Below are 13,179 nucleotides of genomic sequence, written 5' to 3'. Positions count from 1 at the left end.
AAGAGAGGGGGAAAAATGCAGGGTTCTGCTGTTGTGGGTGCCAGTGCCCAGGCACGGAGCTCGTGTGCCCACCCTACGTGTGTAACCACGCACACGTGTGCCCCCACTGCCTCGCCACACGAGGCTCTGGATCCACCTACAGCCTTCAGCTCGCTGCTGGGCTAGGGAGTGGAGCAGCCTGCCAGCACACAGGCTGCACAAGTATTTCCTTTGATTGGCTCTAAATTTACACGCTGCTAAATTAAACTAAATGAGGTCTTTTGAAAGAAGATGGGACTGATTAGTTCCGTTCAAACACTCCTTCATTACTCATCCCTCCATCAAGTCTGCTCCTACTCCTATCCAGGTTTTAAAGAATTTCCTCCCATACATGCAGTCTGAAATATCTTGCTTTCTCTCTGCTGTCCATCAGGATGGCACAGCACACCACAGAGTTCTCCTTCCTTGAAGCAACCACTTTCTGTCCCACAAAGCAGAAAACCTGCTCTCAGGAGCACCCAACACCAGCTCCTGCCACCAAAGAGCCTCTGCCCCCAGAAGCCTTCAGGGACATGGAGGGAAGGCTCCTCTCCTTCCACCCCTTCACTGGTACCTTGGCTCTCCACTTCATTATGTTACTTCCTCCTCTTCCTGCTTGGTTTTTGCCAGAAAAAAAAAAAAAGACAGCCCACCACATCACACTGGTCAGTGGTGGACAGGAGAGGGACAGAGCAGGGAGCAGAGATAACAATACATCTGATATACTTCTGCATCTTCCAAAAACTCCTGAGCCAGGGTCTTCCTCAACAGCAGCCTCTACTTCTGAGCCATCTCCACCACATCAACTGGATTTTCCCCATTAATTGGTTTTGGAGCAGATCTGGATTTCTGACACCCACAGCATCCCTGAGCAATGAGTTCCCCTGCTTAACTCACACAAGGCAGGAAAGCATCACCTCCCATTTCCTCCTTCAGTGTCTCCTCTTTTCTGAAGGGTCAAAGAACCACCTCAAGGACCCACAAGCCCCTATTAACCTGAACTGGAGTAGAAGAAAAGCTCCCTGTTTCCATAAGACAGGCACAGACAACCTGTGGCCAGAGCCTCCATCTCTCTCCTGGGACGTGGCCAAGCAAAACCAGGCTACAGCCAACACCCAGGCTCCTGAGCTGGAACTCCCAGAGCACAATGCACAGGCTCAAACTCCATCTGCTCCCAGAAGATCTTTATGTCCTTCTGGACAGTGCCACAGTCACGACCTCAGTCTCAGGGTGACCACACATTTCCCTCTCACCTCAGAACAAACTGCTGCTTTTCGCACAGGAAACAGGTTTTTAGGTTTGGTTGGGTTTTTGTCAGTTATGAAACAAATAGCAAAACTGGAATAATGAAAAATAGATGTATCCCTCAAACTTTATCTGCAAGCCTGGAAATAAAAAGAAAAAAAAAAAAAAAGAAAAAGACATTCAACAAAGCAGTGGCTGAAAGCAAACGCACACTCCCAATAAAAATAGAGCTCACGTGTACCGAGGAGGCTGGTAGCAAATGACAGCACAGCCTCTTCCAAGCCTCCAGCCTCCTGCCTGCCTGGCAGATGACATCTGCACAACAATTAGCAGCGTGCTTCGGTCCCAGGTAGGCAGGAGGAGCCAACATGTGCAACACAGGGCTCTGAAGCTCCTGGAGAGAAGCCTGCACAGGCTGACACCTCGTTACAGACAGACGCACGCAGAGGGCACGGGAGGATTTCCACATGGAATGTTCTGTGCAAACAATGCATTTTCAGAAACAACCCTTGCAGCCTGCAAAGCAGGAAGGGTGGTCATGGTGACCCCACCTGCACAGGGAATGTTTGCTTGGATTTGAGGGCATCTCTGGGGATCCAGAAGCACTCATGTACAGCAGCTGGGCAGCACCAAAACCGCATCAGGAAGGCCACAGATTCCCCTTATGCAGAGTGGAGGGGCTGATTTTTTTCCTAATAATCCTCTTTTGTCAAAGCAAACCAGGTACTAGGAAAAGAGCAAAGGGTCAGACTCCAAAAAGTCTCCATTCCTGTGTGTAATCCTCCTGTCGGAGGAGGAGACATTGCTGGCTGGGAGGTTCTGCTCCACAGCTCCAGAAATCCCTGTCTAAACCAGCGGCGGCAGAAACAACAGCCCCGGAGTTGTGCTGCCCATTAGCAGGGACATTTCCACTGATTGCTCGAGCTGTGCATCAGGGAGCCTGCACAGCCCCGGGAACACAGCTCCTGCAGTCACAGGTGACAGCTCAAAGGCAGCCAGCGACAGGAGAGGATTTCATTAATGCCTCCTGCTGCTGCCAGCGCTCCACGCTCTCATGTCCCGGCACAGAGCCCACGCTGCCTGTCCTGTGCCACTCCAACACATCCATCTGAAGCCTCATCTGAATTCTGATCTGCTGCTCCAGGAGAGCACACAGACATCCTGGAGCTCCTCAGCCCGGTCATCAGGCTCTGGCTTTGCAGCCAAATGGACGCAGAATGACTGAATCATTTACGTTGGAAGAGACCTCCAAGGCTACTGAGTCCAAGCTGTGCCTGATCCCCACCTTGTCCCCAGCCCAGAGCACTGAGTCCCACCTCCAGCCCTTCCTTGGACACCTCCAGGGATGGGCACTCCAAATCTCCCTGGGTAGTTCCAATGGCTTTTCCATGGAAAAATTCCTCCTGATGTCCAAGCTGACCCTCCCCTGGCACAGCTGGAGGCCATTTCCTCTTGTCTTGTCCTTTGTCCCCTAGGAGCAGAGCCCAACTCCAACCTGGCTGCCCCCTCCCGGAGAAGGTCCCCCTGAGCCTCCTTTTCTCCAGGCTGAGCCCCCCCAGCTGCTCCTCACAGCACTGACTCTCCGGCCCCTTCCCCAGCTCCATTCCCTTCCCTGGATATGCTCCAGCCCCTCAATGTTTTTCTTTCCATGGGAGCTCAGAACCAAACACAAGATTGGAGGTGCCTCAGGAGGGCCAGCACAGGGGATGGACACTGCCCTGGTCCTGCTGCCACACCAGTGCTCATACAAAAATACCAATTATCTCTAAGAATAAACAATACCAATAAGCTAATCCTTGTTCCCATCTAGGGATGAACTGAGGGAGCAGGATGGGTATTACAGCCTTGCAAAACTGCCTGCAGATTAACTAGTTCAGGCCAGGTTTCCATCCAGCCACCCCTCGCCGAGATGGCCGGCGCTGATGGGAGCACCACCAGCACATCGTGTGTCTCCCAGCACAAACCACTGCCAGAGCTCCCTCGCTGAGTGCAGGGCAGAGCCAGCCAAGGATGGAAAACCTCGAGGAACACGGCCCAAGCACTCTCCAGCTGAACCATGGCACAAAGACGTGCCGGCACTCACAGCCTCTGCGGCTGAAGGGAAAGTTTCCTGGGCAACAGCAGCTCAGGGAGTGTTCTCCAGCCAGCTGTGCCCAGGAGCTGAGGGATTGGAGAGGGCTCTCAGGACACAGAGTGCAATCACAGCGAGCTGAGATCCCCTTCACACACAATGTCCTTTTAATGGGTGGCATCCACGGCTGAGCCCATCGTGACAGGCTAAGTGATGTGCAGTGCCATGGAGAAAGAGAAGGAAATTTAGCTGACCTGACCTGAAATCATCCTCCTCTGAGCAAGAGGGTCCCCAGGTCTGTGAGGAGCACTCATGTTTGCTGGTGCTCCTCAGGAGCACCCTGTGGCCAGCTGTCCTTCCTGCTCGATGACTGCACAGCTACACTGGCATGCCTGGGATGATCTCAGCAGCTCTGCTCTTCCAGGCATCCTGTCCTCAGGAAAGCACCCCTGTGCCTCCAGCCCCACAGAGGAGCCCACTACAGTGAGAGCCCCAAGCCCTGCCAGAGGGTCCCACCTGGGCATGAAGCCCCAGACAGGTAAAAGACAGCCCAGCGAGCAGCAGCACTCGATTGCAAGCACCCTCACGCGTCCAGGATCTCAGTGGAGAGGGTGTAGCTGCCATGCAGACCATTCCATTCATGTCACTTATGAAATCACTTAAAAAAACCCCATTTATTCTTCTTGCTTGCTCCTCATCATTTACTCCTACCAGGACTCTGCTCTGGCATGTTAAAAACACTCCTACACAAAGGGAAAAGTTGTGGGAACACCTTCTTGCTGCCTACAGAGGACCCACGCAGCAAGGAAGCCACGCTTTGAGGTTTACAGGAATAAACTGGGCTGGCTGGGCCCATCCTGAGCACAGGCAGCAGGTCCTGCTCCCACCTGCAGCAGAAGCCTCGCTCCAAACTGGGCCCAGCACACAGGAGGGAATTGTGGCATGGGCACAGGGCGGGAGGAGCAGGATCACCACGGCACAAACACGTGTTTACAGAGCCCGGCATCTACCGAGCAGTGGTGCCACCTTTGTAACTGCTGCTAACAAATAACAACAATAAATATTAATAACCCCTCCAGGCTCCCTGTGCATCCATCAGCTCACATCAGCCCCTCGAGCAGCAGCTTGGCCATGACACCACCCAACGCAGCTCCGACAGCCCTGCCAGGTGCCGGCGCAAGCGGGAGCAGGACAGGGATGTGTCCAGCAGCAGGAGACAGCGCAGCGGTGCCCGGGCACGGCACGGGCAGCTCTCGGCACCGGCAGCTTCACCGGCACTGCCACAGCTCCCCCAAGAGCAGAGGAGGGGGTTGCTGTGCATCGCTTGGATAAAGCCAGAATCGCCCCTTCTACCCGGCCACAGCAGCCCTGACCCTGCTGCTTATACAAGTCGCAGAGTTTAACACTAAGCATCGTTCAGTCTATCATTTAAATTGACTTAATTAACTCGTTCAGCAAGCAGCATTCACACAAAACGCTGCTCCCCAGAGGGCAGGAGCACAGCTTTGTACTTCGGTGGTTTGAAGCCTGAGCAAGGCTGCCCTCGCCCTCCCCACCCTCGTTAGCAACCGTGGCACCAGGGGCCATGCTCATTAGTGCTGGTGGCAGAAGGGGCCACGCTCCACCGGGGCTCAGCACGACCCCAGTTCCAGGAGCTGCAGCCCGTGCATCCCCAGCACCCCCCAGAGCCTCCACGCCAGAGAGAGAGCGCTGAGTGCGGGATGGGGGATCTTCTCTGCCAGGATGGAGTGTACAGAAGCAGAGCGTGCCTCGGAGATCAGAGGCTGAATTTATCATTTATTATTTATAAGCAGTGCATCTATCTGAATTTCTGGCAGCTGCTCTCGCAGGGCTCTGTGGCTGTCTGCACTCCACATGACACTCCCGCTCCACAGAGCTCTGGGACTGGCAGGGACCTTCGAGTCCCCACCAGAGCGCTGGTGCTGATTTGCACCAATTTAAGACTTTAGGACTTGCCAGGAGATGAGAGATGCACAGGGACCTTCAGGACAAACATCTTTCTGAAAGCTGTCTGACCTCAACTGCCTGAAACAGCTTTCCCCTTCCTCCTCACCTCCCCACCACCCCAAAGCCCAGTCGAAAACACCTCTCCTCCTGCCTTTCTCCTATTCCTTGCTGCAATTTCCCATGCACAGCACATAGAATAAGTGATGTTTTCTCCCCCCACTCAGATCTACCTTTTTCATCAGTTTCTATTTGCAAGGTGACACCTTGCTCACACTAACCCAGGAGTCTGCCAGCATTCAGTGTGGTTTTTTACCCCCTCTGCTTTCCCAAGCTTGGAGAATCTAACAGGAAAGAAAGCACATGCTGCACTAACCAGGTCCCAGAGAACCCTGATGTCCCACTGCAGCTGGGCCCACGAATTGCCAGAGATTTAACTGGCTTATTCCCAGCCTCTCTGGAAACAGCTTTTTGTGTTTCCCAAGTTCCTGCTGTTCACCCGTGGCTCTCACAGGGAATAACAACCTCCTTCCCCTGTCAAATGCTGGCTTCCCTAGAAAGAGGCTCAATTAAGAGGTTAAGAAACCATGCAAAATTCCTGCTCAGTGTTACAGAAACCCAGCGGTGATGGATCGGCACACGACTCCCACAGCAGCACCACACCGCCAGCCCAGTACAACTATCCATCCCCATGGCCCTATCTCAGCCTGTCCCAGCCAGGACCCTCCCTGCCAGCCCCAGCTCAGCCTGGAGGTTTCCCATGGGGATTGCCAAGCCAAGGACCACCCTGCCGCTCCCTGCAGAGCACGTGGCACAGAGGTGCCCCGGCAGCAGGCACGCCAAGGACTGCTCCAGCTGCCCTATCGATCTGCCAGGAGCGGTGAGCTGTGAGGTTTATGAAAAATGCATTTTCTCACCTCTCCACAGAGCGCCAGGCAGTGGTGACAGCTCTGACTCCCCGTGACAACCCGGGGGACAGGGAGCAGCAGGGAGCAGGATGGCACACGCGCAGCAAGCGTGGGGCTTGCCCCCTGTGTGCTCAGGATACGTGGCCAGGAATAACATGGCATAGCAGCCTGTGGATTAATTGCATGGGGTGCCTGGTTGGATGTCCAGCCCTGGCTGGGCTCCCACGTGCTTCCAGTTCTGTGGCAAGCTCCCAGTGGGATCCACCTCGTGGGTCAAACCCACTCGGGAGCTGCCAGACTGGCACAAGGACCTGGAATAAGGCCCCAGCATTTCCCACAAAGACTGAAAAGCTAGTCTTGCTCCCCAACCATCAAAGTTTCTCCAGGCCAAAGCCAAAGCAGAACAGCCAGCCACTGCAGGCAGCATTCCTTCAGCAGGGCTTTTCCTAAGGAAATTTAAATTAAAAAGAGCCCCAAGGGCTGCAAATGCAGAAGCAAATGCACAGACACAGAAAGCTGAAAGAGAACATAATTCCTTCCCTCTCCTGTTCTTCGTCTGCCACCCCTACTTTGGGGAATGGTTTGTTGCCTTTTAGAGCTATTTTAGATGTTACTTGCAGCAATGTATGGAGAAAACAGTTGAAATGTGATGGTGCAGCATTCTTTTTAATTAAACAATCCCTCAGGCACAACAGAATGGCTCCAGTCAAGCCCAGGACACTGCAGGCCTGCCTCCTCGGGGGGAGATGCTGGCCCCGCTCCTCCAGCAGAGCAGAAGGTCTCACAGGCCCCTCTGGAGGTCTGTTATCAGGTGGCCCAGATCTTCCACAGGCTTTGTGTCCTTCCTGCTGCCATCCTGGCTTTTTGCCTCGTCAGCCTCTGCTAAGCAGAGCTTTGATCCCTCAAGTGACTCCTGGTTCAGGGATCTTCTTTCCTTCTGCTGCCCAAACACGAAGGACATGGAGCTGGAGCTCCCCAGCACCGCAGCTTCAGACGGGAAGGCTTTGATGTGGCACAGAGCGCCTGGCTCTGAGATTCCTCTGGTCTCCCCAAACAGCAGCAGAGCCACAGCTTGCGATCCATGCAAAAGAGCATTTTCCTTGGGGAATGGAAGCCACGCCAGCGTTCATCTCCACCTTGTCATGGCAGAACAAGCTGCATCGGTGCTTCAAAGAGCTCCTCAGCCCTAAATCCTCAGAAAACGTTGACTAAGTGGAGAACCTGTCTCTGAACGTGTCATGAATGCCAGCAGAGGTTATGAAACAGCACTCCTGCGCATGCCTGCGCCGCCACGGGACCCCGCGCGTGCCGCTGGAATCGCAGCAGCCACCGCAGGGGAGGCTCAGCTGCCCCATGGATAGTTGAACTGACAGGTTATGGAGAGAGAACGAAGGAGGGAGTAAAGCTGCCGGTCCACAGGTCCCCCCTGAGCTCCACAACCACACTCCCTGCTCCTCAGAGCTGTGGGGTTCACTCGAAGCAGTACCTTAACTCCATCCCACTGCCTCTCAGCCACACCAGTCTAAAACCTGCACTGGGGAAGGAGGAGAACAGAGATGTGACCAGAACTGAGTGGGTTTCCTCCACAATTTTCTCTTCCAAGGGACAGTTACTCTGTTTGTAACCACAGCAGCTTCCAGTCAGTGCACTGCTTCTCATCTGGAGCTCAGACCAACAGCAGGAGATGCAGACACTCAAAAGGAAACTCCTTTTGGTGAGATACCCTATAAAGAGCCACTTCATGGACTGGCATATCTCAATAGCTGAGCAGCACTGGTCCACAAAGGGTTCTTCCTTTGACAGTCCCGGCTGCCACTGCATCTGCTGGCTCTGCAAACACCCAAGCAGCAGCCAAAGGACACAGATTTTCACTCTCCGTGTCTTGGTGTTTGCTGTAAGATGATTGGCAAAGCCAAGAGCTCGAAGTGAGCAGCAGGCTGTTACTGTGCACACCCTCAGCTCTGATCAAAGATGCATCTGCAGCACCTTCCTCTCTGCTGTGGGACACCAGAACATCCTGAGCAGCTGCCTCTGCATCCTGGTGGTGCCACGGCAGGTGGGGACATGGCACATCCACCACAGGTCTGCCAGACCCTGTCTGTGCATGTCTGAGCTTCTCACTTGATGACCACATGTCACAGTATCCCACAGTGGTAGGGAGAACAGAGATCCAGCAGGCAGGAATTGTGCAGCAAGATTCCCTTATTTAATTATTTTACAACTCTTTTATAGACTTTTTTCTGCACAGTCTAATTGGTCAAAGGATCAGGATCATCCACCCCTTGATGTGATTGGCTAAAATCCTAAAACGTCCATTGTCAAAATATTTTTCTATTTTCTGTACTATAAACAAAGGTTTTGCAAGGTCGCAGGTGTTCATAGTTTATACAACTCTACAAATATCTTCTGTGAGAGAGAAAAATATCTCACGGGACTGGAGAGAAGCAAGAAAAATTCTTGCTAGCAGCATATTTGAATCCACAACCACAGACCTCAGCTGTCCCCTCCTGCACACAGATTTCATCCCCAACTATTCTGCAGAGTTCCTCCATCAGCTGCCATCTAAATGAAGCTGCTCTGTGAATCCAGGCTGTTTCAGTGACAGCCTCCACAGTGACTTCCAGTGACCACACACGTCACATGTCAAGACAAGTTTTGGCACCGACCCCAATGAAGGAGTGAGAAATCTCCACGCACCCAGAGGCAGGCAGGGGCAGTTACTCACATGTCAAAGGGAACAGCAGTGGGAACAGGCCGCATATGTTTTCCGAGGCAAGGACCCTGTCATTTATGGAACAAATGGCACACTTATTGTGCTATTCAGGAAGAAATAATAATTACAGTGGCCTCCAGTCTCCAGCTCTTTTAAGTCTGTACTTAAAGAAAGAGCAAAAAAAGACCAAAGCAAACAACGCTTCCACAGAACCTTCTGAACTGGCTTTTTAGCTGCTGGACAAAAGCGTGGCAGCAGCAACTGCTCCTCATTGTCCCGTCTCGTTCCCGTTTCGTAACCGCAGCCCGGCACTGCAGGCAAAGCGCGGCAGGAGCAAAGCCCTGCTCGGGTGCTGGAGCTGCCCTGACCTCCAGCCTCCTGCCGCAGCACCGTGCTCCAGGTGTGCTCCAGGTGTGCCCGGCTGGCCTGGCACGTGCTGCCTGCTGGGCATCCCAGGGCCAGGAGCAGGGAGCCAGCTCGGGCACCTGGCGGGCTCTGCGTGCCCAAGGGCGTTGAACGGGGACAGAGGAGCCAGAGCACGCCCAGGGCTCCATCCACAGCTCCAGGATGAGCTCTCAGGAACACGTTCCCAGCACACATAACTCTCTGTCTAATCAGGCACTCAGCCCTGTTGTGGGCGAGATTTACGGAGAGGCTTTTTTCTCCTGGAAGCAATAATAGATGGACAGCAGGAAAGGGAAGAAATTAATGAACAAGTAATCATTCCCAAAGTTGCAAATAGGAGCGATTCCTCACTCTGAGACAACTCTGGAAAACAAGATTAAAATGCTTAGGGGACATATTCAGAAAACTGCAGGTAATAGAACAGATAAAATGTATTTACACTATCTCACAGGGGACATGTACTTTTTATTCTGCTGAGGAATGTAATATTCTGCTCCTCATTGCAGAGCTAAAAGGGTGTCCTAAAAAAAGCAACTTAACAAAGCGTTTTTAATGGCAAGTGGGTCTGGTTCCAGAACACAGGCTCTCCTCTGCCCCGCAGCCAGCACGCCGCAGGAGCCACAACCAGCACCTGCAGACACACCCAGCACACAAACATCATTAATAATCCGTGCCAACAGCACAATTATCCACCAGCAAAAGGGAGGCTGGGATGGCAGGGAGGTTACAGCAACGCTCCCTGTGTGATGTTCCCTAAGAGGAGGAGGCAGGCCTGCCTTCCTCCACTTCCCAGTGCCCGCAGAGCCACGGCTGCCAGCGAACAGACTGCGCCTCAAGTAGCCGCCAGCAGAAACAATTTGTCATGTGTCAGATCAAATAAACTCTTATGAGGCCACTGTGCTCCCTGAAGCAGACGGCTGCCAAACTCCGAAGCAGAAATCCAAGAAAGCGAGCTGGCCGGCGTCAGCCCCGAGTGCTCGCGGAGCCCAGCACACTTCTCACAGCGCACCATCAGCTCCCGTGCAGCACCCCAGGCCAGGCAGCCAGCAGCAGTACCCATGCTGAGCAAGGATTTGGTGTTTAAATTATCACTCTGCATAGTCCAGAAACGCCACATTCCTCATCCAGTGGTGCTGCACCTCGCTCATCCCAGCGAGGCCTGAGGAAGGCCAATATCTGTCAAGTGTCTGGAATGTGCTGCAATGGATTATCACTTGTCTGAGCAAGCGCTTCCTCCCTCCCAGCCAGCACATGCTCCCTTGCTACAAGAATTCCCTCAAAACTGAATTACAGATTACTCATTTTTTTCTTTTAAATAGTCCTAGAGCCCTTTTCTTTTGTTCATTCCCAAGCACCACTGCAGTTTCCCATGCTTTGGGCTTGTGCCCTTGTGTTGAGGCCCCTCGCAGGTCCCGTTTGCTGCACAGTCCTACAAGAACCACTAAAGCACAGGACCTGGACATGTCCTTCTCTGTGATTCTGCTGGGCAGAAAAAACCCCTAAAACTGCTCTGGGCACATCTGCAGGAATAAATTATGCCAGCAGTACTGTGAGGATCTCAAATCACTCACCTGCTCCTGCAAAGACCAAGCTCAAGCACTCCCTGGTCTGCACAGAGGGCACATCCCTCAGCCCAGGGCTCAGCCGCTGGCTCCAGATGTTCCAGTGGGCTCCGTCTGGGAGCAGCCACCTGAGCCCTGCCATAGCCAGGAAAGCCACTCCTCCTATAGAAGATGGATAATGGCCCCATAAAAGTGAGTCTGCAAGAGGCCTGAGGTTCCTGGCTGGAAGGAGGTTAGTTTATGGCAAAGTGAGAGCAGCCACAGAGAGAAAGGCAGGAGATCCAAAGAAAGGACAGGAGAAGCTGGAGATGTTGCTTCAAGTCACCAGAAAGCAACCTCCTGCCCCAAACTCCAGCAGCAGAACCTCGACACTGCCTATCAACAAAATGAAGTGAGAAAACGGGAAATCTGGCAGCCTAAAGCAAGGAACAAGGGAAGAACAAGGAATCAGGCACGGGGCATTCCCCCTGGCATCAGCAGGGCCAGTACAAACCTCAGCTGTGTGGGGTTTTTCCAGTTTATTTAAAGAGCATCCGATGCCTGATGACGAGTTATATTTAGACACCTTCCTATCTGTACCAGGACTCCTCTCCAGCCACACGGACTGGCATGGAGCACAGGACCCCATCCTGGAGCCTTGGCCAGGATCATTGTTCCCAGGAGCCTCTCAGAACACAACACTCAGGCGCCCCAGGCACCAGGAGAGCTGTAAAGGACTCGCGGCGCTGCTTCCAGCAAGGAGCAAAACACAGGCTGTTCCTGGAACGCGGGAAGTGTTACACCGAGATCCCGGGGAGGAGGAGGAGGTTACAGACACAAGTCTGTCATTTACAGTGATGCTTTTCAGGCACTTACAGCTGCGCAGACATCAGGAGTCAGGTCCCCACAGATTCCCAGCCTTTGCATACTCCAGTTTCCAGCCAACAGCTCTCTGGACTGTGACCCAGCCCAGCTCAGTGGTGGAGAGCAGTGCACAGCCCTTGGCCCCAGCCTTTGAAGGCAGGTTAAGCAGGCAAAGCTTCAGGCATCAACCCAGGACATGGCTTGAACTCACATCTCTGAATGGAAACTTCCTCTGAAAAATTCATGCTTTTTTCAGCTCTCTGACTGTGAGAGATTTCAGAGAGAATCAAAGGGCTGGAGTGCTGTGGGAGTCCAAAGCAGCTGCACCGGGTTCCTCAGCAAACTCTGGTTCTGTTCCTAAACAACGGGAAATTCTCCAGACACGTGGAGAAAACCAAATCTGCCTCAGCCATCCCATCTCACCCTGCTCCTCAAATCTGAACAAAGGAGCCCATTTACAGCACCACTGATGAATTCCTTTACCCCAAGAACACGTGCCCAAGTGCCACGCTGTGAGTACTGGGATGATTCCCAGAAGCCTCCTGCTGACGTGGAACACCCTTCCTGAGCCTCCCCACATACACTGTGTACTTCATTACCCCACACTCGCTGGGAGAAAAGGAACAAAATGCATTCCAGAGACACTTGCTGATTGCTGAGTACAACCATGCTGCAGGCAGCACCACCATCTTTCCCTCCCTTTCCAAGGTTGGCACATGCCATGTCCAGTTCCCAGACACAGGAACCTCACACCCAGCCCTTCTGTTCTGTCACCCTGAGGAGGGCCCATCTGGAGGAGCCATCACATATTAGGTAACAACATGGTATTCCAAACTACTTCCAGAACTTGCAGAAGCACTTAGATCACCCATGGCTCCTGCTGGAAATTTTCCACAGTGTAACAGTTTATTTTTTGGGCAGGAAGAGAGCAAGAAAATTAATTAAGGCAGAGCAAGAAAAAAAACTCCCCCTGAAGTGAGTTAACGACACTAAAGCAGCAGTTGTGAGCAGGCCAGGTCCATTTTAAGGGCTATACATTTTCACTTCCACAGTCTTCAAAAGGAAAATGAAGAAAACTTTGTTCTGTATGCATATTGTCCACCATTTGTTATTGTCTGTCTATTGATGCTTACTTGAAAAACAAAATTTAATTAAACCCCACAGTACTGCATCGCCTGCCTTTGAAATATGCCTGCATTAGTGGATCATTACAGTAAATGAAATACAGCTTCATATCGGATTTTTCAAATAACGTCCTAAAACTGTTACAAATTAAATAATACTCCTGCAGAGAGAAATTAAGAGACAGAGTTTTTAGCAAGGGCAAAGAGATGTTTACAGATGAAGTCTAGGATGAGACGTGGAGGCGATGAGGCAGCAAGGTGCCACAGGGCTCTTCCACACCGTGTTGGGAGGGTTCTGTGTACCAGAAACTAGACAAGGAAAGAG

At 52.6% G+C, this 13,179-nt stretch overlaps 1 protein-coding gene across 3 annotated transcripts in view; it reads right to left on the bottom strand.

Moving 5' to 3' along the window:
• Positions 1-13,179, bottom strand: part of SIL1 (SIL1 nucleotide exchange factor) — a 110,088-nt gene that overhangs the window by 93,607 nt on the left and 3,302 nt on the right. The window contains exon 1 of one of the 3 annotated variants that reach the window (XM_017738181.1): positions 11,743-11,771. The exons of 1 other annotated variant lie outside the window; for it this stretch is intronic. In XM_017738181.1, coding sequence (XP_017593670.1) covers positions 11,743-11,756 — 14 coding nt within the window. In that variant the 5' untranslated portion in view covers positions 11,757-11,771. Of the gene's footprint in view, positions 1-1,504; positions 1,594-11,742; positions 11,772-13,179 lie in introns of those variants that run through there. One more of the 3 variants, XM_017738180.1, reaches the window with a different exon arrangement.

The sequence above is a fragment of the Corvus brachyrhynchos genome, unplaced genomic scaffold (genome assembly GCF_000691975.1).
Source record: "Corvus brachyrhynchos isolate BGI_N302 unplaced genomic scaffold, ASM69197v1 scaffold616, whole genome shotgun sequence".
Taxonomy (NCBI): Eukaryota; Metazoa; Chordata; class Aves; order Passeriformes; family Corvidae; genus Corvus; species Corvus brachyrhynchos.
The sequence above is the reverse complement of the archived record's forward strand: the minus strand, read 5'-3'. Positions and strand labels throughout refer to the sequence as shown.